Source organism: Lotus japonicus, chromosome 2, assembly GCF_012489685.1.
Source record: "Lotus japonicus ecotype B-129 chromosome 2, LjGifu_v1.2".
NCBI lineage: Eukaryota > Viridiplantae > Streptophyta > Magnoliopsida > Fabales > Fabaceae > Lotus > Lotus japonicus.
The window spans coordinates 37,222,576-37,249,943 of NC_080042.1; the positions used below are offsets into that span (position 1 = coordinate 37,222,576).

General features: G+C 40.0%; 1 protein-coding gene across 1 annotated transcript; it reads right to left on the bottom strand.

Annotated features, from left to right (window-relative positions):
• Positions 1-15,381: 15,381 nt before the first annotated feature.
• On the bottom strand, positions 15,382-16,623 carry LOC130736405 (uncharacterized). Its single transcript, XM_057588241.1, has one exon. The coding sequence runs from the start codon at positions 16,621-16,623 to the stop codon at positions 15,382-15,384; it is 1,242 nt and encodes a 413-aa protein (XP_057444224.1).
• Positions 16,624-27,368: the final 10,745 nt, after the last annotated feature.

The following is a 27,368-nucleotide window of genomic DNA, read 5'->3' on the forward strand; positions in this document are numbered from 1 at the left end:
AAGGAAGGTTTCTCCCACTCTCTTCCTCTTCAATTTTCTTACGTAAAGAGTGCACTAGGTTTCTGTTTCTGATATGGAGAAAAGAAACAAGTTCCCCCCCCCCTTTACCCCTCTTGAACCCGCAACACACACAACCTAGGGGCTAGGGTTTCAATTTTCTTTTCAAGCCTGAACCATGCCCAAACCCTTGACCCATCAATTTAGCTCTTAATCTGGTCTAAACTCAATTGAAAACCAAGTCCTTTTATGTAAAAACAGAAGCAAAACACCTCAATTAGTTCGCTGGTACTGTACAGTCTGATTCCACTTCGAGCATTTTCTAGACTTATAGGGCTACAACTCTCATGAAGGAAGTTTTCCCAAATGAAGTCGTTAAGACCCTCTAAAAATTCTCACAAGTTGACAGTTCTAATCTGCCAGTTATCAAACATTAGCTAAAACTCCAATTTTATTCAAACTTTCATAAAATTGTTCCAAATTGAACTTAGGTCCTTACAGTAATCAAGCGATCGAGTTGAGTTTTGGATCATGAGTGCAGATCAGGAGGACAGGTTGAACATTCACTTTGAAATGGCAGAGAAGTACCGAGTTAAAGGAGAATTTCGGACGACCGAAAGTAAAGAAGCAAGTGGTTAAGATTGTGCGACTGCACGGAGTGCCAACTAGTATTATTTCAAACGAAGACCCGACGCAAGTGGTCGAGCCGGACAACATAGAGCTGAAAGATGATATGTCTGTTGAGACGCCGTCGGTCAGTATTGGGACTAGAAGGGTGAAATAATCGAGGGGAAAGCCAAGTGCTTTAGTGAAAGTTATTTGGAACAAAGACGCGGGCGGTGCTACATGGGAGCTTAAGGAAAAGATCAAGGAACATTATCTGGAACTTTTTACTGAACTATAAGTTTCAAGGTCGAAACTTTCTTTTTGGAGGGTTGTAATGTGAGACCGAAGTTTTTAAGCTTAGAATAAATTAATTAAATTCATATTCACGATTAGGTTTCGATGTATCGTGACGGAAACCTGAACAAGTGTTTACCAAATGGAATAAATTTATGAAGGAGAAAGTTCAGGAAAAGACTAAGAATAGTATTAAAGTCGATATAAGTTATAGCGTGAGTCTTATACGCTTACGCCTAGGGCAAGAGCGTTAGTAAACGATTAATTTACTCTTAAAGCACTATAGGAACTAATTCCAAAAATCTTCAGAGAAATATAAGAATTCCTCTTAATCCTTTCCAGGACAAGCGTTTCGATCCGAAACCCTAGAATGTACGAACGTCCGAATCTAATTCTCGGAAGTTTGCCGAAACTAAATCCCTAATAACTCATGAAACTTAAAATAAACGGTCGATGAAGATTTTTTCTATTCGGAGCTTCAAACGAAGATTCCACACACGGGCACCTATTTCTTTCGAGGTTTCTAATCTTTCTTTAGAAAGAAGTTTTCTCATCCGACATCAACTGCAACAAGTAGTTTTTCGGGTAAAATAGATTTACACTGACTTTGGATCGTTTGTCTTAATTCCAAGAAACCTGTTTCGAGTTCTGGAATTCTACCGCCAGAACCTATCTTAGAATTCACATAGGAATGCACAGGAAAAATCGAAATCGCGAAATTTTCATTTTCCCCCGTTTTCCACTTCCTTTAAATAGGTGAAGAATCAAAAATTCTTCACCATTCAAGCATCAAACCCGCGGCCAAGGAGGAGAGAAAGGGAGGAGAGCTTTTCGCCGATTCTTACCTGATCGTCGCTCTGTTCGTTGCTACGCGTAGACCTCGAGGTATAGATGCTGATCGTAAATTCTGTCGCTTTTCTCTATGTCTTTCTGTGCTCAAAATTTTGAGCTTTTTGTAAAACTGTCCAAATAACTTGATTTCAGTGTCTAAACTTATTGCCTACATGCCCAAGAGCATGAATATTTGGTTGTTTTCTACTGAATCTTGCCGAATCGTCACGGAGCTTCGATTCTGTGAAAATACCCATTTTCTAACCAAAGCTTCGTTCTTTGGATTAAAAACTCTCGACTAAGCTTAGGGTCAGTAGGATTAGTTGTTATAAATGTCGTTAGGAACACGCTCATCAAATTTATTTCTCAAAATTCCGACTTTGAGTTTTCGGGCTAAAAACACTGACCAAAATACCCCTGTGTTAGTTTTCGACCCGATAATTTTTCTGAGAGTTTCCCTGGCCTAGATATCGCCTAAGAATACCTAGGAATTAAATTAGATCGAATAAAAAGTTCGGGAAACCCTATTTTGATAGTGGCCGAAACTTATTTGGTGTGGTACCGTGTCCAAAAATAATTTTTGGGTCTTTATGACCTGAGTTATATTGTAGCCCTTTCAATTGTCGAAATTTTGGCGTCGGTTTCGTGTCATTCTGAGTTCTGTAGCTCGAGTTATGGACGTTTTAGCGAATAAAGTGTTTTTGTACAAAACTTGAATCGAGTCAAAACTCATCCATTCGGGGAAAGCCCTTCCATTCGTGCCTAAATGTTGTACTCTGAAGCTTCTTGAGCTTTGTCGAACATTAGTTAGGATTGTTTCGACTGTATCGACTTGTTTTGATTCATTATTGCTTTGTTTGCTCAAAGGTTCAATTGTGGAAACTTTGGGGTTGACTGAACAAGCTAGTGAGGGAGACCTGCACCGCGAGACTGGAACAACTCGAGGTTAGGGCAACTTACTTACTAGCTATTTGTATTGTAGGCGTCGATAACTTCGACTTGAATATTGCTTGATATTCAAGATTGCATTGAATGATGATTATCGCTTTGAACTGGAAAATGTTTTCTGGAGGTTTCGGCCGAGTGAACTTATATGAGACGTGTGTCTCCGTTTTCTGAGAGGCTTCGACCGTTTACTGGTTTCCGTCTTATGATTTCCGCACTGAATTATTGTTATATTGATATTGTTATTAAACTGAGCTGTAATGCCATTATTTTTGTTGAGTTTATGATGTTTTGCATATGCTCTATTGAATTGTACTGATTTGAGATAGTACTTGATTATATGATTTCGGAGTGTGGGAAAAACGTGATGTTATGCCATGCTAATGACGAGGTTTGGGAAATGTTTGGCAGGCTTTGACAGGAGGTCTAAGCCATAGTTATTTTAGGATCGAGACCTTCCCGGGGAATTACTTGGGTTTATTGGGATCTTTTTACTTATAGAGTTTTGGAACAAAAGAGAAACGAAACTTGACTTCATAAATTAAATTCATAATGCATTAACCAAAGATAGAACATCTTCAAATAGTAATAATAATTTCTTGGAAAAGACTTAGGATCTGAAATAAGTTTGAAAACGGGAAGTGCCGGCGATCCTAGCGTTGTGACTGGGACAGTCACTGAGTGTGGATGACACTCCTTGCTCCTTGAGCATTTGGTTCAGTCTTCAAGAGGATGAGCTGTTGTGACGAGAAGTCACAGAATGTGAGCAGCATTCTCTCTAATCGTTGATGAGTTGTTTGGCCATCGAGATGGTGAGCCAGGGTAACTTGAAAGGTCACTGAGTGCGAGATGCATTCTTTTGCTCGTTGAGCAGTTTGGTTGGCCATCGAGACGGAGAGCCAAAGTGACTAGGAAAGTTACCAAGTGCGACTAGCACTTCCTTGTTTACCTTAGGGTATTGTAGAGACAATGTACTCTAGCTAGACACGCGTACCTTGGTGAGGACGTTTCGTTGTTTGGCTAACCATATTGCATTCATGCATACATTTCTTCGAAAGTGTGCTGCTTTTCGAAGGACGATCTCAGATCAGACTTCATCGGAGCGAGATGCTTCATTGAAGCGAGATGCTTTACAGGAGCGTGCTGCTTCACAGGAGCGAGATGCTTCATAAAAGCGAGATGCTTTACAGAAGTGAGCTGCTTCATAAAAGCGAGATGCTTTAGCGGAGCGAGATGCTTGGCTCGTCCCATCCATCGAGATGGTGACATTTTATCCGGATCATCTTTTGAGCATGACATTGCATTGGCACGCCATGCACCTAACTATATTTGTTGAAGTGTTGAAGATCCAATTGTCATTTGTGATTTGATGTCGATAAACATCGTTATATGTCTTGATGATTTGATGTTGATAAATATGCTATGTATATACCTTAGGGTAGGCAATACATAAGTTATATGTATATATACAACATATATATATAAACCCCCTTATTCTTCACATGTTGTTTGTATTATCTATTATATTCTGTGAGTTGACCCTAGCGCCTTGGCTTTGTTTGTATGTCTGTGTTTGGACGGTCGGCCTGCTGCCAGACGTTCGACAGCTTGTTCGTGATGATTCGTCACTCGGGGAGGACCAGGAGCATAATGACCATTACTGAAGTTTCGACGAGGACCCGGACTGAATGCAAGACCAGATGAGGGTCAATGATGGAAGTATAGGGCATGAGTGTTTAGAGCCTACTAAGGTTAGGTGTTAGTGTCATAGCTCTGATTTTCATTTCTTATTTTGGGGCAGGGTAGGTCCCCGACTATTAGCTTTTTGTGTGGTTCTCTTCCATGAGGATCACAGGGAGTTTGTCTTGGAGGACTGTATGTATAAAACTTATGACTCTGGCTATGGGTCACACTTGTTTGCCGTTGGGCAATACTTTTAGTTACTTGATGTTACTTTCCGTCACTTGAGGACACTCGTGACGATGATTTTAGTTGCAGCGAGGGCTGTACTTATATTGTATATTAGTCATTGTTAATCGCGATTGGGTTGAGTCTTTATTTCGACAAGTCATTTTATTTATTTTTATTTAAACAAATCGAAAAAAAAATATTCACGTTTTTCCGCTTTATTTGATTTTTGGTTACTAAAGTGACGCCACCGAAATCGGGGTGTTACATTCATGGTAGGGACAACGAAGAAAGTATCAACTATTGTACAGTGGTTATACAAGTGGTGATATTGTTGGTGCCGCGCTGGTGGTGGAGAAAATTGATTAAATATAGTCAAGTTATTTTGGTAAGCCCCTAAAAGAAAAAAAAAACTAAAGCCTCAAATGAGGAAAACTAAGATTGTAAGGCCCTAAGTTCAATTTGGAACAATTTTATGAAAGTTTGAATAAAATTGAAGTTTTAGCTAATTTTTGATAACTGAAAGATTAGAACTGTCAACTTGTGTGAATTTTTAGAGGGTCTTAACGACTTCATTTGGGAAAACTTCCTTCATAAGCGTTGTAGCCCTTTAAGTCTAGAAAAGTCTCGAAGTGGAATCAGGTCATTCCGACCTCTGTATCTCGAGATATTCGCATTTTAGTGGTTGTCGTTCAGGCTGTACAGTACCAGCGAACTAGATGAGGAGTTTTTATTTTAATTCCGATTTTGCTTCTGTTTTTACATAGAAGGACTTGGGTTTTAATTGAGTTTAGACCAGATTAAGAACTAAATTGATGGGCCAAGGGTTCGGGCTTGAAAAGAATATTGAAATCCTAGCCCACTTTGCATGGGGTTTAGTCTAGAGGGGGGGAAACCCTATTCTTTCACAATCAGAACAGAACCTGCACAAACTCACGTAAGAACAGAAAGGGAAGCATACAGAAGAGAGAAAAGAGAGAACTCGAGAGAGAGCAAGAGAAGTCGCCGCCGCCCAAGCCATAACCATCACCGTGTAGCGCGCGCAAGGGAGTGGAGGAGATCGCGCGCGAGGGAGAGAAGAGGGACGGCGAGAGAAGCTGAGAACGTGGACAGCAACGTTTCTGAACCGTGTTCATCACCAAAGCTTCTTCTTTTCAGACCAAGAACCCAAGGTAAGGGCTGGTCTTAGGAAGGGTAGGTTATCTAGGGAGTTTTGCCATGTTTTGTTGTGATTATGGATTGATCTTGTTGGTATTCACATGATGATTTGTGAATATGTTTGTTGCTGGAAATTTGTACAGTGAAATACATGCCTATTAACCTTCAATTGATGTGCTTGCTATTGTTCTATGATCTCATGCATAAATCCCATGACTACTTGCTAATTTTGGATCATATTGTGCTTGTTTCAACATGGTTAATGATGAATGTTTAATTCTGGAATTCTTGGGTGAAAATGTTGATGTTTGGGGCTGGACAAAGGCTTGTACGGAATGAAAGGAAGAAAGAAAGAAAAAATTGAAAACCCTAGAGCCTAAAGGGGGTTCGGCCGAACCCTATTCCAAGGGGTTCGGAGCGTTTCTTTCTTTGATTCCATGCTCAAGTCGTTTGAGGCTTTGCTTGAATAATTTGGCATGAGTTATGTGTATGAGAAGCATGTGAATATGAAAACCTATGCTATATGAATATTGCCTGACTGAGGAACCATGGGTCGCTCACCTAGCTGTAATTCCCATTGGTGTTGTGAATATCTATTGTCGTCATGTTTAATATTGTTATTAAAGTTGAGAAGACTCTAGGACTGTCGTTAGAGCCTTAAATACAAAGTGTATGTGATTATAACTCGTTTGCAAGCGAAATTAATTAGCGGACATAGGTCAAGTAGACTATGGTCCCTGAGAACGATGGGCTTGCACGCGAGGGAGTTATTTGGGTTGACTGCGGTCTCCCGTGAACCTTGTGGGCCGGTGTGGCTTCACGTGATTTGGTTGACTGCGGTCACCGTGAACTTTTGTGGATCATTGCGGCTCCACGTGATTTGGTTGACTGCGGTCACCATGATAACCGTGCCTCTGCGGAAGCACGAAGATGGCTATGGAAGATTTGGTGGGTTGTGTGAAGTGAGGAACCGATAGATGACTAACTAACATCTTAAACCCTAATGTAAAAGAGATAATTATTTTTAATTATGGAAGTTGCTTCATTATATCTATTGTATTATGTGTTTTCTTTTAGACCTGACCCTTGCTGTTGTTTATTTGTTTATTTCGGGGGGAGGGGGGGTAGATGACGTCCACGACGACGACGCACGTCCATCACTGGACACTGAGACTTGATAGTCAGCTTGACGATCGGGCTTGGAGAGCCGACTCCTCCGGGACTCGAAAAGTCTATGTCGGGGATGTGAGCTTCATGGGGATGGACAGAGACGAAAACTTGGTGGAGGTCCAAACGATTGAAGGGGGAGTCATTGCTTTGCCCTATCCGCCTGCTAGATTCCACCAACTTGAAGACGAGGGTTCGTGCTCGAACTCTCCACAGAGGATTGCAGGAGGGGAGGTTTCTTCACGGGCGTTCGAGGCACCAGATTGGTGGGCACGCCTTGGCGACTTTCCAGCTCCGCCTCTCGAGTCCCTTCCAGTTCCTGCCGAGCCTATGGATGTCTCTGCTCCACGGTATGTTGCAGCAGCTGATGCACCTAGGGATGCCGAGACGGAGGGGCGTGGAGATGCATCGGAGGTCAGGGCTCCTGTGAAGAAGCGCCAGCGACAGTGCGGTTGGCTCGACGGGTGACTGATATTGCCATGTTGGGGGTTGAGTGTTCGTGGTGTTGAACTATCTTTATCAGTTTGTTTTCCGGTTTTGATGTATTGTTGATATAGGGCTTTAGCCCAAGGATTCATTATGTATTTGATTATTCTTCCGTTTATTTATGAGTTATTTTATTCAGTAAAACATGTCTTATTTATTCCGCAGATTTATATCGTAAAGGTTTTCAAGAGCTTCGTAATAATTGAACTTTTGTCATTAAGTCAAGATTAATAATTGAACGGCGAAAATTCTATACGAAAATGGTGATGTTTGGTTACTGTGTGACACTCAAGAAATCGGGGCGTTACAAAGATTATATTCAAGCATTTTTACATGTTATTTATTTATACCTAATCCATAATCTAAAAGCTAGAGTAAATAATTGCTTTAAGGTTTGTGGTCATTTAAGGTTGTGTTTACAAATTTGGAGGTTTATAAAAGTGGAATGATGAAGAGAGTTACCAAGAAAAAAAAAGTAAGATAAAGTGGAATGTGTAACTATTATTATTGGAACCATGTATTGTTTTATGACACCTTGTTGTTATAAACGCCTCTTCACACAAGTGAATTTGTATACAACCTTCATATGGCTTTTCCCAACGATATTTGCATGTCGTACCATTTTGAACTTGAAGACTTGATGGATCTTGGCATACCTGGAGCAAGAGAGATCCATGACTCTCCACTCGTCTTTATGTATAATGCCTCAAAGTCACCTGTGTACCCAACCATAATCAAGGACTACTGGAACGCAGCCGTGTATAATCCTGGTAGGGGACTCTCAGGTAACTGTTACGGATTCGAAGTTGCGTTAACAAGTTATCATGTTCAGCATTTACTTAATGCACCAAATGAGGGATCGAGATACTTAGAAACATGGTGGTCCTTATACAAACATGAAGATATTTGCGATACTGTATTTATAGGCAACGCTCCACCCAAATTTCATAAGATTCAGACTCGATACCTTAACCATGCTGCAAGGGTAATACACATGTTCATTACTCGTGTTTGTTGTCCGCGACATCATATCTATATGAAGTTCTTGATCATGACGTATTTATAATTTATCATACTCTAAAAGATCTGCTAGTGAATCCAACTCATATAGTGGTTGAGCACTTGTCAAAAGTAGCAATCAGCTCCAGCGAAGCATCCCCGTATGGGTATCTTCATACCATTTTTTTAAATCAGCTATCTGAGCATGCAGAGCTGGATTTTGAAACTCGTCAAATGTCCGAAAGTTTCTGCATAGGAGCAGATTTCCTCCGTGACAATCTCATGAATATTTGTGAAGACTCTGAGGATGATTATGAGGATACCAAAACGTAAACTTCAGATAGCAATCATTATCGACAATCACCTTAATTGCTTCTTGTAATGAATTTATGTTGTATCTTTTTTTCCCAATTGTTCTCTTGTATTTTTTATTTATAAATTAGCAGAGAGAAATGAAATGATTTAGGTGTCTTCTATACGTGCCTACTTGGCTGGGAAATTTGTTTTTATTTTTATTTTTCCTGCTGTAATCCTGGCTTTAATACCATTTGCATTTAGTGATCTTAGAATATAAGTTAATTGATGGTTCGAATTCCCCGGGGAATGGGGTTAGTAATATTTCAGAAGGTAGACAATCCTCACGCCATCTGCAGCCACCATCACCGTCCACCATACCCCTCCTTCAGCTGCGAGGTCACCAGCACCTGCCACCACCATGACCATTTGCTTCCCCCATTCCGCCCTTGTCACGAGCTCCTGCCACCGCGTCCCCTCCTCCTTCGTAGCTATCAGATCTAGCCCACCACTGGTCCTGCAATCATCTCCGCCATCTCCTCCCTGTCCCCGCCTCATCTCCACCGTTGTGCCTCGCCGTCGCTACCGTTGTAAAGACCGCTGCTTCCTCTACCACCCCATCGTCTCCTTCCTTTTCCATTCTCAACTTTGCTAGCTATAGGTTGTTGTGGAATCTTCAAAGGTCTTCCTTTACTCCTCAGGTTCTCAGATCTGCAAGTTTGACCCTATTTGGTGTGGCTGAAGCTAAGCTTCCTTGAAAGCCCCACGGTTTGCAACACCGACAGAGTCAGTTGAGTTGTATTTTTGGAAGCGCCATTTGTAAAAGATGATTATAATCACTTAGAAGTCGCTTGGTTTATTTCTGTTAATTTTTGGGGTTTATAGGGGCCTTTGTATGACCTTTAGGGTTTTGCATCATGGTTTAGCTGGGATGTTTCAGCTTGTTTAATTGAGTAAGCATGCTTGTTCCTCATTTTCTTATGTATGTGCATTGCGTAGCGCTCCTTGAGATTTATTCTCACATCATGTAAGTGCCTCTTGGTAACCTTTTGGGTATTTATTCCAAACACCTTTGACCAAAAAAAGAAAAGAAAGCCTCTATTGTTGCACCAGTGCCCTGCTAAATTATATGAAGTGTATATATATATATATATATATGGGGAATGCTAACTTACTCTCACTTGTTTTTTATAAGGAGTAAGTTAGCAATCAACACCCTTTTATTTAGACAAAATTGCCCCTCACTCTTATTCTATTAAGAAAGTCAAGTGGCGGGTTTCTTGTAATTTGGCCTAGTTAAAAATCTCAAGATTTTCTCTCTCTTCATTTATAACGTTGTTCCTCTTTCTCTCTCTTTCTTTCAAACAACCTCTGCATTCACGCCCAATTTCTCCCCAACCTTTTCAACTTAAGAAATCACTGTACCCCAATTTTACCATAAACAACGAAATATAACTTGTTTCTATCATTAACACCATTCTGGAAATGAAAACTATGAATACGTTTCATCTGAGAATAACAATGGTAAAGCTTAAACAAGTATTTAAATTGATAAAAATTACAACTCGTAAGTGAGGTGAGATTCATGCTTCAATTCGATTTGCATTGTTAACGCTTAAATATCTTTCCAAATTTTCCATAGATTTTGTGGAACTAATTCACAAGTCGGCCTCTATTTTTTATGAAGGTTGAGAGTGAGAGAGAGAAATCCAGGAAAAGAGACCGTGGAAGAAGGTTGGAACTTGGAAAGGCACATGAGAGAAATTAGATTTTTGAATTAAAGATTAAAAAACTGAAATTACTTAAGTACCCATAAGTTGAACTGAGTTTGAAAAAAGCTAAGGGAAGGTTTAGTCTAAATAAAAAGGTGTTGATTGCTAACTTACTCCTTCTAAAAAATAAGTGGGAGTAAGTTAGCATTCCCCTATATATATATATACCTTAATTGAATGTCTGAAACCGAGTGAATGACAAAAATGGTACAAATGTAAATTAAAGAACCCTATTCCCGTAAAGCATTGTTCAATTTGCGTGATACGGTGATGAAAAGATGGGCCTCAGACAGCTTGATTGACGCAAAGCAGGCTTCGATTAGCGTGAACTGATTTGCTTTCATAAAGGTGATTTTTTAGTATATCCTCCTGCAAACTGTCTTAAAATTGATTTGGTGAAGGAGATCGGGTGTGCAGTGACGTAAAGTTGATATGTTAACATAAATGAATTATGCTAGGAAGAATAACAAAACAAAAAAATAATTACAATGTCAAAAAAAATCACAAAATAAAAAATAGAATTAACATGTGTCATTTCTTTATTAGTTGTATTTGGATCTGTTTTGAAACTGTCTTAAATAAGATAATAGCCAACAGGTCACCGAAGAAGAGTGAGACCCGGGGATGTAATGTACATTTGTACCATATTATCATTCACTTAATCCTAACCATTCAACTAAAGTATATTATGTTTATATCAAAAGGTATAAACTTGTCGTGAGAACCGGGATGGATGCTATTAGACATTTCCAGCAAAAGTTCTGTAATCATCTACCTCTTTTCCGCTGTCGAGAGCAAGCATGCCTGGGTGGGCCCTACCCATTTTTTTTCCTTTCCATCTACCGTAGTATTAGAACCGAACATGCAACAAGGGTAAATACGTCCGAAGAAGCACACCTCTCAGCATCATATCATATATCATTGGTCCAACGTGTTGCATACATGGACTTTCATTTCAAGATTTACACTGGACTTGTTCACCCAACCACTCCCGTCCTCAGCTAAGTTTGTCTCTCCAACCCAACATTATGGACGACTCAAAATCAACTGTCGTAGGAGGTTGTCCCTCATTCATAACTTACGTAGTGTTCGGCGGCAAAACACCAGGGATTTACACAAATGTTGAGGATTGTAATAGCCAAATGTCCGGGTTTCCAGATTCACGGTTGCAGGCTTTTGATGACCCTAACAATGCCATCTCAGCTTGGCTTAAGTTTTGTTCTCGTACCTCCAAAAACGATTTTTCGACGGAAGCTGGTGGTCAGCATCCATTCCATGGTGCTCAATGTAGTCCGGTGGAATGGAAAAAACTGCTGCCCATGACGAACAACTCTGATGGTTGCCACACTCCGTCCGAGTAAATATAACGATTTGTATTGTTTTTGTCTATTTTATCCACACTTGTATATTGATGATTATATTACTAAACTATTTATATTGGGTTTCAACGTCAGTTTGGAGAATCTGTCTTCCGGAGGAGGGCCCAGTACCTCTAAGTCCGAGGTAGTGGATTTAAGTACAGAATTCGGAGAGATAAGTCTTGCATTGAAGCAACTATCGCTTTTGGTCAACGATTCCGATGTTGAAAATAAGGTATGCCCTTAAATTCTATAATTCCTCGTCCAACGTCAATGCAATCCACATATCCGTGTACTGTTTCGACTTACTCTCCAAATTATCATGGGTTTTCAGGTCATGAAATCCCGGATCAACAATTTGCAATCGACTATGGATGAAATTAAAGTTTCTGTGGCAAATATTGTTCAAACAATAATTTCTAAAGGCGGTAGTGCCCTTAAAAATACTCATGCACAAAGGCCCGTTCCAGCAGAGCCCTTGGATGGGAAAGAGACGACAACCACGAATGAAATGAACATGAGCCTTGATGAATGTGAAGAGGACTTTGACACTGAAGAAAACTTGAAATGCAGTGTGCAAAACAAATTTTGTAAGGGAAAAACAAGGGTCAATGCTGACACAAGCCCTGGGCAGGTGAAAACTATCAAAGAACCAAGTTTTTTTTGTTATTAGTATATTTATGCTTTAGAATGTGGATTGTTGTAACCCAGAACCCTATTTTCTTTATCAAGGACTCGGATGGCCTTATAGGAAAACTGGAAAGAAACTATTCTTGTCACCGGGGACACCCGATCATAGGCATTCGAAAGCTGCTAAAAAGGACAACCTGGATGCAACATCGCCAGCCATAGTCACCAACGCTAGCAAGGGAAAAAACTGTTCCAGGGCTATCGGCTCTATTTCATACTCCGAAGACAGTGAACTGGATTATACTTCAAACTACACTGGTGGCTACATTTTACCTGATGTCAGAATCTAAACCTCCATGGTTCGCAAGCATAACATTCCTTCCTAGGTAAACCCAGTAATGATTTTTTCCTTCATACGTGCAGGGTATTTTAAGTACATTTCCACCAACACGGGATATGCTGTTATTTCGGGCCGAATTTCAAGTTGCAGCCTATGTATTCCATCCAGGGTTGGCACACTGGTAAGATATTGAATTATTTGAATGTTGACATTGACCAAATTTTGACGTATGTATATGTTTCAACAGTGAGGTTATCTTGCGGATGGGGAAGAAAAAGGTTACCAAAGAAGACTTTAATTACTTTAGGGAAGGAAATGTTATCAGTTACTAGGTGAAAGTATCTGTGTATTTGATTTAGTAATATTTGATTCGTATCACAATGTTTCATCCCTAATAGGTAAATTTTATTTCATTTCGTAATTCCTTTAGATGATTTCGTTGATGGCCATGCGAGCTACGCACATGCAGCGTGATAGTAATTGCCCAATATTTTGGGTCTTACCTCCTTCCTTTGCGGTACGCTATTACAAATATTACAAATCTGTATGCTATATACTATTTTAAATTAATATTTTTCGTCAATATCTTTTGATGTTTGTTCGATTTTAATTTCGTGTGCACACACCATAAGGATTCTGTTTCGAATGAGCAAACGGTGCAAGAATTGTCCAATTATTATGGGCATACATGGATGCCACCATTTGATCGCCTCTCACACGTGAGTTGTACTACATAATTACTACGACCATATTAGTTGTTTCTTTCCTCGCTGTAAATTCGATTAATTCTTTGTTTACTCCAATTTGTGATTACATCAGATCTACCTTCCCATACTAGATGAATATCGATATTGGTTTTTGGCTGTAATTTCGTTCAAGGATGGTGTTGTGTTTCATGTTGACAGCAATCTGAATCATGAACAACGGAAAAGGAAAATTATTTCCACAATGGTGATTTAATTCCTCATCATATTTCATTCGTGTTGTTCCTTTTTTGACCAATAAAATAATGTCGCACTAATTCTGATTTGATTACGTCGTCAATGCTACTATGTGTGGTTGCCCATTCAAGTGAGACTTCGGCTGATTGAGTCCTTTATTGGCTACGTCTTAATATGAGCTGTTCCAGAGGTCAAATGGACCATGATTTTTCTGGTCATTTCATTTGTGATGTGAGTAATTCCTCTACACATTTGTTAATGTTTTTCATGACAATTATGTAGATTCTTATTCAATTCATGTGTGTTCCCCACATCAATTGATTGATGAAATTCGTTTATGGCAGTACAAGTATCACAAAATGAGAATGCTATCAGCTTTTGCTTTGTTGATGGATACAACAAATGAGATGCGGCTGGAATTAATGCTGACTGCCGAATTAAAATGGTCGTTTATTAAGAACGGTGATTACGTTTCTACAAATTTCATGAGTGGTGGACACATCAATGTGCTGTGCAATTCTTTATGAAATGTTTCAATGTGTGAACGGCTGTAATAGTTTATTTTGTTCCCATGTCGTAGTTTTTATTTTCTTCTACCGTATTCAGTTTAATCAGCTTTGGGCTTGGAATATATTTATGCTATTGTCCTATTAAGAAATAGCAATTAATATTATTGTTTTATTAAAATTGCAATCTAACTTTCTACCGTACCCTTTATCTCCTATGTTTAATTTTAACTTTTCAACTTTTCTACAACCAAAAAATGAAGGGTACAATTGGTAATGTATAATTAATGCCCTTGCACTTTGTAAAGTGGCAGATAATTAAGATCAAAATTTAGCTACAAATAATGTAAGTTATTTAGGAACTGAGGGAGTACTTGGGTCTGTTCGTGGCCGACGGGCTTCTCAAACGCTTTGTGTTATTTAGGAACTGAGGGAGTACTTGGGTTTTTTCTTGTGCACGGGCTTCGATCACTCACATGGGAAAAGAATATGCACATAGCTATGATTACAGACGAAAGTGTGTTTGGATCAGGTGATGTTGACTGAGACGGAACTATCACCTTTATGTCATAACTTTTACTCAGCTCTAGAAAACGATGAGACTTACACCTAATTTGTAGGGTGCATCATACTTTTTACGATGCACATATTTGATTATTTCCACCTTTTGTCATACATTTAGCTCGAGACAATGATGACTACTTCACCTAATCAATGTGAAGGGCTTTGTTAAAATTGGTTGAGTGTGATGAGTTTTTTATTTAAGTGAAGTAAAAACGGTATTTCAACCTATTACACGAATGAGAAAAGAAAAATGAGAAAAACATTAAAATATAATGTCATATATTAAAAAATGTTGAGGAAGAAATGTATAGGGCACAAAACATTATGCTTGTAGTCAATATTCTTGTTTATGAAAAAAAAAAAGAATACGTAACGGAAGTCAATTTAAATAATAAAATAACGCAATTATAAGCTAGGCACGCCATGCTATAACTTGAGAGCACTAGAAAGAAAATTACATTTATAATATGCACACAAAGAGTAAAATATACCACATTCATGAGTGAACAAGAACTACAGAAAGACAGATAACAATAATGCTTACACGGTTAATGATTTACCTAGTAAACGAAACCCAAATAACATTTAACCATTTAATGTTGCACGAACATCACTGAACAAGGTTGTTTGAGGCAAGTCAACAGGGCGAAAGGTACTGGAATAAGAGATGAACCTGGCATACGACCCCATTGTGTTTTCGCCAAAAACTTTAAATTTCCAAGAGTAAGCTCCGTTGATATAGTAACCATAGACTAGGGCCCTCGTCGCGAATATCAAACAGTCACCATTAACAATACCAAAACCTCTGATTGGATCGTTATCTGGTTTTTTTGTAAAAAGATTGTCATCATCTTCATCTTCATCTTCATCTTCCAGAGCGTTGTGTATCCCCATATCGTCGACGTTAATGCGATGAATAAGGTCCCACGAGCCGGGCGAACCATCTTCAGAGATCCATAGAGTAAATGTCAACTCGATATATCGAACTAGACATAGAGACTCTTTTGACGTCCATCGGCTACCCCATTTGAAGACCCGGTATGCACCATGAAAAGGATTATGAACAGCCTCAACAGGGAGAGGTAGAATCTTACCATTTTTTTCGACGGGGGAATATTGCACTATGTACGGCAATGGAGACTGCGGCCAAACCTGTTCCTCGCCGTAATCGAAATTATCAGACATCATGTACAAACTATCATTAACGACTGCCACGTGGTCAAGATCCAGCAGCCTAGCCTCGAACTCAATGTTATTTTCCAATACTTCCCAGTTATTTTCAACAGGGATATATTCCTTCATCACATATGGGGGACCCCACCGACTATCAACTCCGTTAATGCATATCAACTTGTAATCATTTCCATGTGTGTCAGTTGGAAAGATGAGGATATGCATTTGAAGTTCATGAGGATTGTCGTACTCTTCCATGGGAGATTTTAGGAGAGCCCATGAACCGGTCACGGGGTTGCATAAGCACGGCGTTGGTGGCGTTACTTCTACTCTCTCAAATTCAACCACTACCAACCCTTTCCAGGAATTGAGGATTCTCCAATGTCTGTTAAATAATTCCAAGAATTGAATTGGTAATCCTGGTGAAGGACCATTATCGAATAAATGATACAGGTCCAGCCCCAAAGGTGCTGCGATGTCAAGGAAACCGAAAATGTGCATCTCGCCCTGTTGAAGCATGTTGCGGGCTTGTTGACGGCAAAAATTAGGCTCCCTCGCAAAATCTACTTCTGAAGATACACTCTTAAACTTACACAGAAGGTATGCGGGTGCATGGCATAACACCTGATACAGGTTATCTTGACTCAAATCCATGCTTGAGACACAACAAGAGATAAGAAGAAGAATATAGAAGAAAACACTTGTTTGAAATTGGCTATTGGGAATAATGAAGAAATTGTTAGAAGACGAAGGGTATTTATAACTACAGGTTTGAGTTCAGTCGATAAAACGCGACACTTCGGTAACAGGATGGTGGGATTTGGAACAACAAAAAACTGGTGTCGGCGCCGGTTGATAAAGGATATGTAGTTCGGCGGTTATGAATTGGGCAAACTCATCAGCTTCGAAAATAAAGCATTGGTAGACGCACCTCTTAGGACTACGCGTGGCTTGTGGTCATGTTAGTAAGGCATGCATTGGTTTTTGGATGCGTGTGTTGTTGGAAAGAAGGAATGCTCAAGGGTGAAGGAATCACGGCACGTGGTTCGTGATTGGTTTCTTGGGAGGATCATGACACTATTTCGTGTGTTTAGATAATGAAGCATTTAAATATGGGTGTTTGGATTAGCTTTGTAAGTAGAATTAAATGAAGGAAATGAATCTAACAAACGTGTGTTCAATAAATATATTTATCTATTCATTATAATACCTTTGTGATTTAAAATATGCTACATGTAGAGAACTTGTATTGTGTAACTACCTCTGTTTCTATTAAACTCTTCTCAAAAAGAGAACCTTTATTATGTAACTACCTCCGTTTTTGTTAAACTCTCCAGGAAGAGAAGAAACACAAATATTAAAAGAATAAAACAATTATAAGAAGTTTCCTACACACATCTATCAATAAGCTAAAGAAAAATTCACACATTTATAATTGGCATTAAAACGGAAAATCAAATGCGAAAGTGAATCAAATATGGAATTCTACACCGTTGAATATCCATACTAGAGGAGTCTTAGCTTTCAGAAAAGAATTCAATACCACCCTTTCCCATTTCACCAAACAGGGGTAATCCACATATGATCCTCCTTGTTTCCAAAATTTGAAAGAAAGGCACAGACTTGACGAATCACAAACAAATTGCAACACGTGTGGGCCTTTCATATGGTAGAAACCAACCATTGATTCCACTCCAGATATTATTCCGGGAATGCCGTTCCTATATCCAACTTTCATGATGAAACAATTGCCAACTGGATCTATAAGCTTTAGTTGTATGCCACTTATATCATGTTTCAAACAATCCCAAAACAGCTTATTGATCGATATGAAGGATTTCCAACTTTAGATTGGGGCCTTTAGATTTTCTATTTGGTGGAACCTTCACAACAAAAACACAAGATTAGATGACATACCTTTTCAGGTGCAACCAACAAAGTGCAAAATCTGTTCACGTGCGGGAAAACAGATCCAACTGGTGCGGCAGACATCTCCATAAAGAATGTCTTCAAAGTATAAGGTCAATTACTGTCCGTGTAGGTTCCTTTTCAGCAAGAAGACACAAGTGGGTAGCATCACCTATTTTAGAAAAACAATGGCCATCTGACAAGGAGTTGTATGCAAATCAGACGGTACAACCTCATGCATTTTAAAGCCGTGTGTTTCCAAAAACCCGAACCACATGCACGCGGACCAAGATGTGACTTTCCTTCCTTTCCCATAACTTTTTGGTTCTCAACACTTCAGGTTACAATAAAGGTAATGTGTCGATTCGGGCTGTTCCATCACGTCTTGTCACATCAACTCTATATCTACCACTCCTCCTTTATGTCTCATCAAATTTAAGTCATGATGACGACGACATCTTCACTGAGTGAGTTAAAAACCGGTTCACTACATTGGGGAATGATGTAAAAGAATACTTAATGTTCCCTTTTACCAATAAATGAATGATGAAATTGATAAAGTATTCCCTATTTTGTTTAGAAATCTAAGAATATTGTTACATTTTCTTCCATATATAACCTTTAAAGTAAAACCACAGAATACTATCAGAATCTATCGGAAACTAAGCTACCAATACTTACTAAGGTTACCCGAAGTAGTACATACTCCGAGGTACGATAATCTAGCGAGAAAGGACAAGTTTTCGGAAAAGGAAATTTTCCTCCTCCCCCCCTATAGGGCTCGGCCACTTTTGGTAATTGTGGGGCTCGATTTTTCTTCGATCAAACTTGGTTCCTATGCTATCATTAGCCGTAACTAAGGGTATTCTGAACTCGGAAAAATTATCGGATCAAAAACTGTCGCAGGGGTATTTTGGTCATGATTTTTAACTTAGAATTTCAAAACTGAAATCCCAAAAAGCAAATTTGACAGGGACGTCACCAACGACGTTTATGACAACTAATCCTACTAGCACTAAGCTAAGGCGATAGTTTTCAGCCTAAAGGTTGAAGCTTTACTCCAAAAATGGGTATTTAAGGCTAAAATTGATTCCAGCGGAGTTTCGGCGACATATCGGAAAAACTAATCCGGCAGAAGTGATCTTGGGCATGTAGGGAAGATGTTTAGAATCAAAAATGAATTATTCAGGATAGTTTTGCAAAAAACTCAAAACTATCAGCTCGGAAAAGTCTATAGAAAAGCTATGGAAAAAGCGATCAGAGGTAAGGATTAGCGACTATACCTCGAAACCTTGAAGTAGCAACTGATTACTCGACGATCAAGCAAGAAATGAAGAAAATCTCTTATCCTCCTCCTCTTCTCAAACTCGCGGCCTCCTTGGTGAAAATGGGTGAGTTTTTGTGTTTTTTCTTCCTTTCTTGGCTATATATAGAGGTTGGCAAAACGCGGTAAAATGAAAGTTTCGCGAATATGATTTTTCCGGCTTCATTCTCCGTGAATTCTAAGATATGTTTTGGCGAAAGAATTCCAAAACTAAAATGAGGTCTCCTTGTATTTTTGGCGACTAATGCATAATCGGAATAAAACTATTTTACCCGATAAGTTGCTTTTTGCATCGGATGTCGGAATAGAAAGCTTCCTTCTGAAGAAAGATTGAAATCATCAAGAGAAATGGGTGTACGCGTGTGGAATCTTCATTTGATGTTCCGAATAGAAAAAGTCTTCATTGTCGGGTGATTCTAGGGTTTTGAAATACCAGGGTTTCGGTTTCGGCAAACTTCCGATGATTGGAATCGGACATTCGTAGATCCTAGAGTTTCGCCTCGAAACGATTGTGATATATGGAAAAAGAGAAGTTCTAACATTTCTCTGAAGATTTTTGGAATTAACTTCCATCGTGCCTATAAGTGAAAACTAGCTATATACTAGGGTTTCTGACCTAGGTTTAAGCGTGTAACGATCGTGCTATAACTTTTATCGATCATTATGCAATCCTTGGACTTTTCCTGAACTTTCTCCTTCATAAATTTATTTCATTTGGTAAACTCTAGTTCAGGTTTCCTTTCACGATACATCAACCCTAATCGTGAATAGGATTCTATTTACTTGGCATAAGTTTAAAAACTTGGGCCTTACATTACTACCCTCCAAAAAGAAAGTTTCGACCTCGAAACTTAAGGGTTAGTAAAAAGTTCTGGATACTGTTCTTGAATCTTCTCCTTCAGCTCCCATGTCGCGTCACCGGTGTCTTCTCCTCGAAACTTAAGGGTTAGTAAAAACTAGGTTGAAGAAGCTTGATCAGGAGGACTACGGTTCATGGGTGGTCGACCCCGCTGGCCACCGAGCGACTTACTCGAGATGGGATTAGTGTAGGAGTAGAGTCTTAGCTCTGACCGTTATTGTTTCTTTGGGGACAGGGTAGTTTCCCGCCTTTAGCTTTTTGTGTGGTTCCTCTACGGGGATCACAGAGAGTTGGTTGGGCTAGGAGGTCTTGTTAGGGCCATCTGGGCTAACTCATTCTCATTTTGAGGGATAGTGTTGCGGACACTTGACTTTTCTTTGGTTTGTACTTTTGCCTACGGGCGTTACTCTCTTTTACTTTCCGTCACTGGAGGTTTACTCGTGACGTGGTTTACAACTTACAGTGGGGGCTGTAATCTTATTGTATATTAGTTCTGTTATCTTCGTTTTAGAGTTTCATCTCTTTCTGTCTTTACTCACATTATCGAAAAAAATAATTCACGTTTTTCCGCTTAAGTATTTCTTTTTGGTTACTAAAGTGACGCCACCGAAATCGGGGTGTTACATTGTGGTATCAGAGCTTGTCGAGTCTTTCGGGAGTCTTTGGGGAATAGGTCTTCTGTGCTAGGTTGTGTGACTCTGCAAAGAGTAAAAATTGATTGTCTGCCAAGCGATTTGTCGCTTAGAATTGATTGAAGTTATTGCTTAATCATATTGTATAGTATGTTAGATGCTATCCGATGATGAGTACTAACTGTTTGTTTGACTAAGCATAGGATGGTAAGCCCTGACCGTATGGCGAAGGCAATAGCTACCATGATTGAGGCAATGATGAATCAGGCTACTGAGGAGGCTTACAGACGCGCTGAGGAGGCGGCACGTGAGCAACCTCAACCGCTAATCGAGGCGTCCCAGTACCAGCAAAGTAGGTTGGACCGAGCTGGAACTGGAGGACCAGTGAGGTCAGGTTCTCAGGAGTACCGTTAGTTGGGGCCGTATCAGCATCCGAAGGAGAGGGGTTTTACCCCAAGCTCTTTTAAGCCTTCGACTACTGCCACTCCAGGGGCAGGAAGCCAATCGGCACATCCTAAGGTGACATGTTTCAGGTGTGGAAAGAATGGACACTATGCTAATGCATGTCTGGACCAAGGGCCTCGATGTTTTAATTGCAACCAGATAGGGCACTTGGCCGTGAACTGTAGGACGTTCCAAGCGGGACCGTCTGACAACAAGATGAAGGGTAAACTTCCTGCCAAATCTAAAGGGGCGAGGAAGCAAGTAACGTGTTACAGGTGCAAGAAGGTGGGGCACCACTCTAACAAGTGTCCAGACGGGAGACCTCTATGTTTCAACTGCAATCGCCCGGGGCATCAAGCCAAGGATTGCAATGTAACCAGGGTTGAGCCATCTGTGCCTACGGTAAGAGGAAGACATCCTGCTGCACGGGGAGGAGTCTATGTCTCGTGCGGCGAGGGAGCTGACGGACTAGTCAGAGGAGAGCGCACAAACGATGGTAACCTTCTAACTATTCCTTCTCATTCTAGTATAATACGCTCCATTACTCTCGTAGCACATGCGACGCACCAATTTTACTTAAATTGTTTAAGCATTGACTTTATAGTTATTACGCCTAATAATACTTTATTTGACCGATTGCTCGTGTTTAAACTATAGAAGTTACACGAGGTTCAGAATAACACGTTAAGCCTAGAAAGTAGTCTTGCACCGATGCGTTTAACAAGAAGCTAGAAGCTGAAGGATGAATCTCAGGGAGATTCCGTATGGATAGTATATGTATGGTGTCGAGAGTGTGTAGTTCCGTAGCGGCATCATTGAGGATTTAATATCAAGATCTCTGTGACTACTGGATGTTAGGAACTCATCGACTGTTCCAGTGGGTTTTTCTAAATCTTCACCTTCGATGTATTAGGCCTGATCAACTTAATATTGAGGGGGTGATATTCGGAATCAGAACTGGCAATGGACTTTGATAGATGGATTGGTAAGATTAATTTGATTGGATCGAGGATTAGTGGAGTCGGGAAGTAAAGTTTTTGTTAAGTAATTGATTTCCTTTGGGGAGGAGTTATAGTTTAAGAAATGGATATTCATTTAAGAAGTATTGAAGAATTAAAGGACATTTGAGGTCCAAACGTGGTGAAAGTTTAGGTTTTAAGTCTATGAATTCTTGTCTTAAGTGCGTAGGACTCAAGGTTTGTCAGGTTTTGATCGAGAGACTAAGTATCGGATTGATGGGAGGACGATCTAGTTACGGAAATAAAGAGTTAGTATTAAGATTAATACTTGAGGTTGTTATATGTGGACAAATTTCTTAGAGTCTAAGAGTGAATGGAACTTTGTTATGGATTCCGATATTGCATGCTGGGGTTAGCAAGTGAATTTCACTAAGTTAAGTGAGGATTTAAGGGTTAAGATTGACCTTGGGAGGTGAAAATCATGTTCGAATCAGAGATTTAGTGGTGTTGGCATTAATGATTGTAGTTAAACCTCCGAATGTTGAGGGATCGGATGATAAAATGACTAGTTAAGTTTCCTGAGGTACAGCTATGGTTTGATCTTCTAGGGAATAAGTTCGGATTTGGGGGAAGTGTTAAGGATTTTAGGTAATTGTAAAGTGGGTTGTGAATAAGTGAAGGTTGGTTTTATGGTTCAAGTAAGGGAAGTCTCGAAAAAGGGGAGATGACAATAATGGATTGTAAGATATTAAGATGGTGATTAGCTTATAAGTTGCTGATGAATGGATGTTAAAAGGGATTGGGTCTAGCGATGCACAAGGTATTAAGACTCACGTCGAGTTTTACTTTGAGTGATGACTAAGTAGAAGATTGATTTCATGGTGCGAATGAGGATAGTTACGAAGTTGGAATCGACGTTAATGGACTAGTAGATTCCAAGGGAATAGTTCGTCTATGAGTTATAGAGCGATCGAGTTAAGTTTTGAATCATGAGTGGAGATCACGAGGACAGGTTGAACATTCACTCTGGAATGCCAGAGGTGTACTGAGTTTAAGCAGAATTTTTGGACGAACAAAAGTAAAGGATCAAGTGGTTAAGGTTGTGCAATTGCACGTAGCGTCAACCAATGTTATTTCCAACATAGAACCGACACGAGTGGTCGAGCAGGACGACATAGAGCTTAAAGTACTTGTTTGACCAGAAGGAGTTGAACATGAGACAACGACGCTGGATGGAATTTCTCAAGGATTACGATTTTACCTTACAATACCATCCTGGAAAGGCTAATGTCGTTACTGATGCATTGAGCAGGAAGATGCATATCTCATCAATGATGGTTAAGGAGCTGCAACTGCTGGAACAATTTTGAGATTTGAGCTTAGATGTGAGAGCATCTGAGGGAGAACTGAAGTTTGGGACGATCAAGATCACCAATGGATTGATGGAAGAAATCCGAGACCAACAGTTACAAGATGAATTTTTACTCGGAAAATAAGAATTTAGTAATTCAGGGTAAGGACCCGGAATTCAAGGTAGGGAGTGACAATATCCTGCGATGCAAGGATAGAGTGTGCGTACCTAACAACCCTGACTTAAGGAGGTTGATTATGGACGAAGGTCACAAAAGCAAGTTGAGCATTCACCCTGGAAGGAAAAAGATGTATCAGGACTTGAAGGTGAATTTTTGGTGGCCAGGGATGAAGAGACAAGTGGCAGGATATGTAGCTGCATGTTTAATCTGTCAAAAGGCGAAGGTGGAACATCAGAAATCTGCGGGTATGCTACAAAGCTTGGATGTACCTCAATGGAAATGGGATAGCATATCGATGGATTTTGTCGTGGCATTACCAAGAACTCAAAAAGGATATGATTCGATTTGGGTAGTCGTGGATCGATTGACTAAGTCGGCTCATTTCATACCTGTGAGAACTACGTACAACGTGGAGAAGCTATCAGAGATATATAAAGCTGAGATTGTGCGACTTCATGGTGTGCCAACAAGCATTGTTTCCGATCGAGACCCGAAGCTTACTTCACATATGTGGAAAGCTCTTCATGAGGCTTTGGGGACGAGGCTGAGATTAAGTTCTGCTTATCACCCACAGACTGATGGACAGACTGAGAGAACTATCCAATCATTGGAGGATTTGCTACGAGCTTGCGTGTTAGACAACAAGGGCAGTTGGGATACCCTATTGCCACTTATTGAGTTCACATACAACAACAGTTTTCATACGACCATGGGCATGGCACCGTATGAGGCTTTGTATGGCCGCAAGTGTAGAACACCTTTATTAGTAGGACCGGAACTTCTGCAACAGACAACTGAGAAGATTAAACAGATCAGAGAGAAGATGAAGGCTTCTCAGAGTAGACAGAAGAGCTATGCAGATCAAAGGCGCAGAACCCTGGAATTCGAAGAAGGAGATCATGTGTTTCTGCGAGTTACCCAGACTACAGGAGTTGGTCGAGCAATCAAGTCAAGAAAGCTGACGCCAAAGTTCATTGGACCTTGTCAGATTACTCGTCGTGTAGGACCGATAGCTTATCAGATCGCACTACCGCCTTTCCTATCAAACATTCACGGTGTATTCCATGTGTCACAACTGAGGAAGTATATTGCTGATCCGACACATGTCATCGAGTTGGATGACATTGAGTTGAAGGATAACTTGTCTTTCGAGACACCGCCAATCAGCATTGGTGACACAAGGATAAAGCAGTTGAGGGGAAAAGAGATCGAGTTAGTGAAGGTTATTTGGAACAAGGACACCGGCGATGCGACGTGGGAGCTGAAGGAAAAGATCAAGGAACAGTATCCAGAACTTTTTACTGACCCTTAAGTTTCGAGGTCGAAACTTTCTTTTTGGAGGGTAGTAATGTAAGGCCCAAGTTTTAACGCTTTGGATAAGTGAATAAAATAAAAGAGTTATTTGATTAAGATAAATTTGGGAAGGAAAAAGGTTCAGGAAAAGTCCAAGAATTTATCGAAAAACCGAAAGAGTTATAGCACGACTAACATACGCTTAATCCTAGGTCAAAGGTATTAGTGAATAGTTAATTTACGCTTTAGGACACGATGGAAACTAATTCCAAAAATCCTCAGAGAAATGTTAGAACTTCTCTTTTCCGTCCTTAAACAATCATTTCGATGCGAAATCCTGGAAAGTACGAACGTCAAATTCCAATTCTCGGAAGTTTGCCGAAACGGAATCCCTGATAGTTCGAGAAAACCTAAGATCGACAGACGATGAAGACTTTTTCTATTCGGAGCTGCAAAAGAAGATTCCACCCGCGTTCTCCTATTTCTCTCATCATTCCTAATCTTTCTTCAGAAGGAAGTTTTCTCATCCGACGATCACTGCAAAAAGTAGTTTTTCGGGATAATCCGACTTACACCGACTTATGCCGATTTTGGATCTTTTGGTTTAATTCCAAGAATCCTGTTTTGAGTTCTGGAATTCTGTCGCCAGAACCTATCTTAGAATGCGCAGAGGAACGCGCAGGAAAAATCGGAATCGCAAAAAAATCTTTTTTCCGCTTTTTCCAAAACCTATAAATAGCTTGAAAATTAGATTTTTTGCAAAAAAATACCCATTTCCCCTCCCCAAACCCGCGAGCACCTAGAGAGAGAGAGAGATCCGGATCTTCGTCGTTTCTTGCCCGTTTGCTTCACCGATCGTCACTAATCGAAGACCTCGAGGTAGGTAAACTATACTCTCCTTCGAATCGTCGTTTCTGTCCACTTCTCCTACGACTTTCTCAGTTCAAAATTTTGAGGTTTTTGAAAAACTGTTCAAATACGCTGATTTCAGTGTCTAAACTTCTCCCCTGCATGCTCCTGAGCGTGTTCTGCGGATTAGATTTTGTCGAATGTCGACGAAATGCCGCCGGGATCAATTTCTACCTTAAATACCCATTTTTCGGTAAAGTCGCAACCTTTAAGCTCTAATCTATCGACTTGGCTTAGTGCTAGTAGGATTTGTCGTCATAAACGTCGTTGTGGACGTCTCCATCCAATCTGTTTTTCAAAAATCCAATTTTGAAATTTTGAGCTAAAAATAATGACCAAACTACCCCTATATCAGTTTTCGATCCGAAAATTTTTCCGAGCTTAGAACCGTCTTAGTTACGGCTTATGTTAACCTAGGAACCAAGTTTGATCGAAGAAAAATCGACCCTCCCAATTAAAGGAAGTGGCCGAGAGCTATATCAAGGGGGGGGAGAATCCGACTTTTTCGAAAACTTGTCTTAACGCGTTAGATTGTCGTACCACAGAGTTTGTAATGTACCGTGTAACCCTAGGACTTATTGCTTGCTGAGTTTCTGACTCAATGTGTTGATTTCTGTGATTTTGGCTTAAGGTTCTTTTGAGGAGTTTCCTGGAGATCAAGGCGAGGAACGTGAAGGAGGTTGTGAGGAAAACGCTGGAGGAGTTACAGGTGAGGGCTACTCTCTGAATTACTAGATAATGCTTTAGGTGTCGATGAAATTCGACTTGATTTATGTGTTATGCACCTAATTGCTAAATGTCTGAAATGATTTCTGAGGCTTCGGCCGAACTTGTTGAGTACTTGATGCCATGATATTGTGTGCTAAATGATTCACATGCTATGTGCTACATGGTTAACTTAGGATGTGTTGGAATATGCTGTTTATGCCTATTGGTTGAGCTGTTTCATTGATGCTATTCCCCTCGTGCCTATGTTTCTGGAAAGTGAGGATTACGGGCAAGTCATGCCGAATTTTTATGAGATTTTGAGAGAGTTTGAAAGGACGAACGAAGTTCGGACCTTGTTATATTTTAATGGATCGAGACCTTCTCAGAAATTAATTGGGATTATGGGATCCCTGAAACTCATAGGAAGTATCATAAGACTAAACGAAATCTATTTTCTCAAAGAAAATTCATAAGACATTAACCAATCTCTAAACCCCTTGAACAATGATAACGACTTTAGATAAGAGCTTAGAGCCTGAATATTAGTCTTGAAGATATGAGAAGTGTCGTCGAGTCCAAGTCTTGAGGAAACTTACAAGTTTCCGAGTATGCTTATACTTTTTCGCTCGATGAGCAGTTTAATGTTTGGCTATCTAAAGTTTAGCCGGAGACTATAAGTTTCCAAGTACTTCGGTACCTTTTCGCTCGATGAGCAGTTTATTGATTGGCTATCTAAAGTTTAGCCGGGAACCATGAGTTCCAAAGTACATTCTTCTTCTTTTGATTAATTCATTTTGTCGCAGAATCGACGTTTGCCTTAGGGTAGGCTTT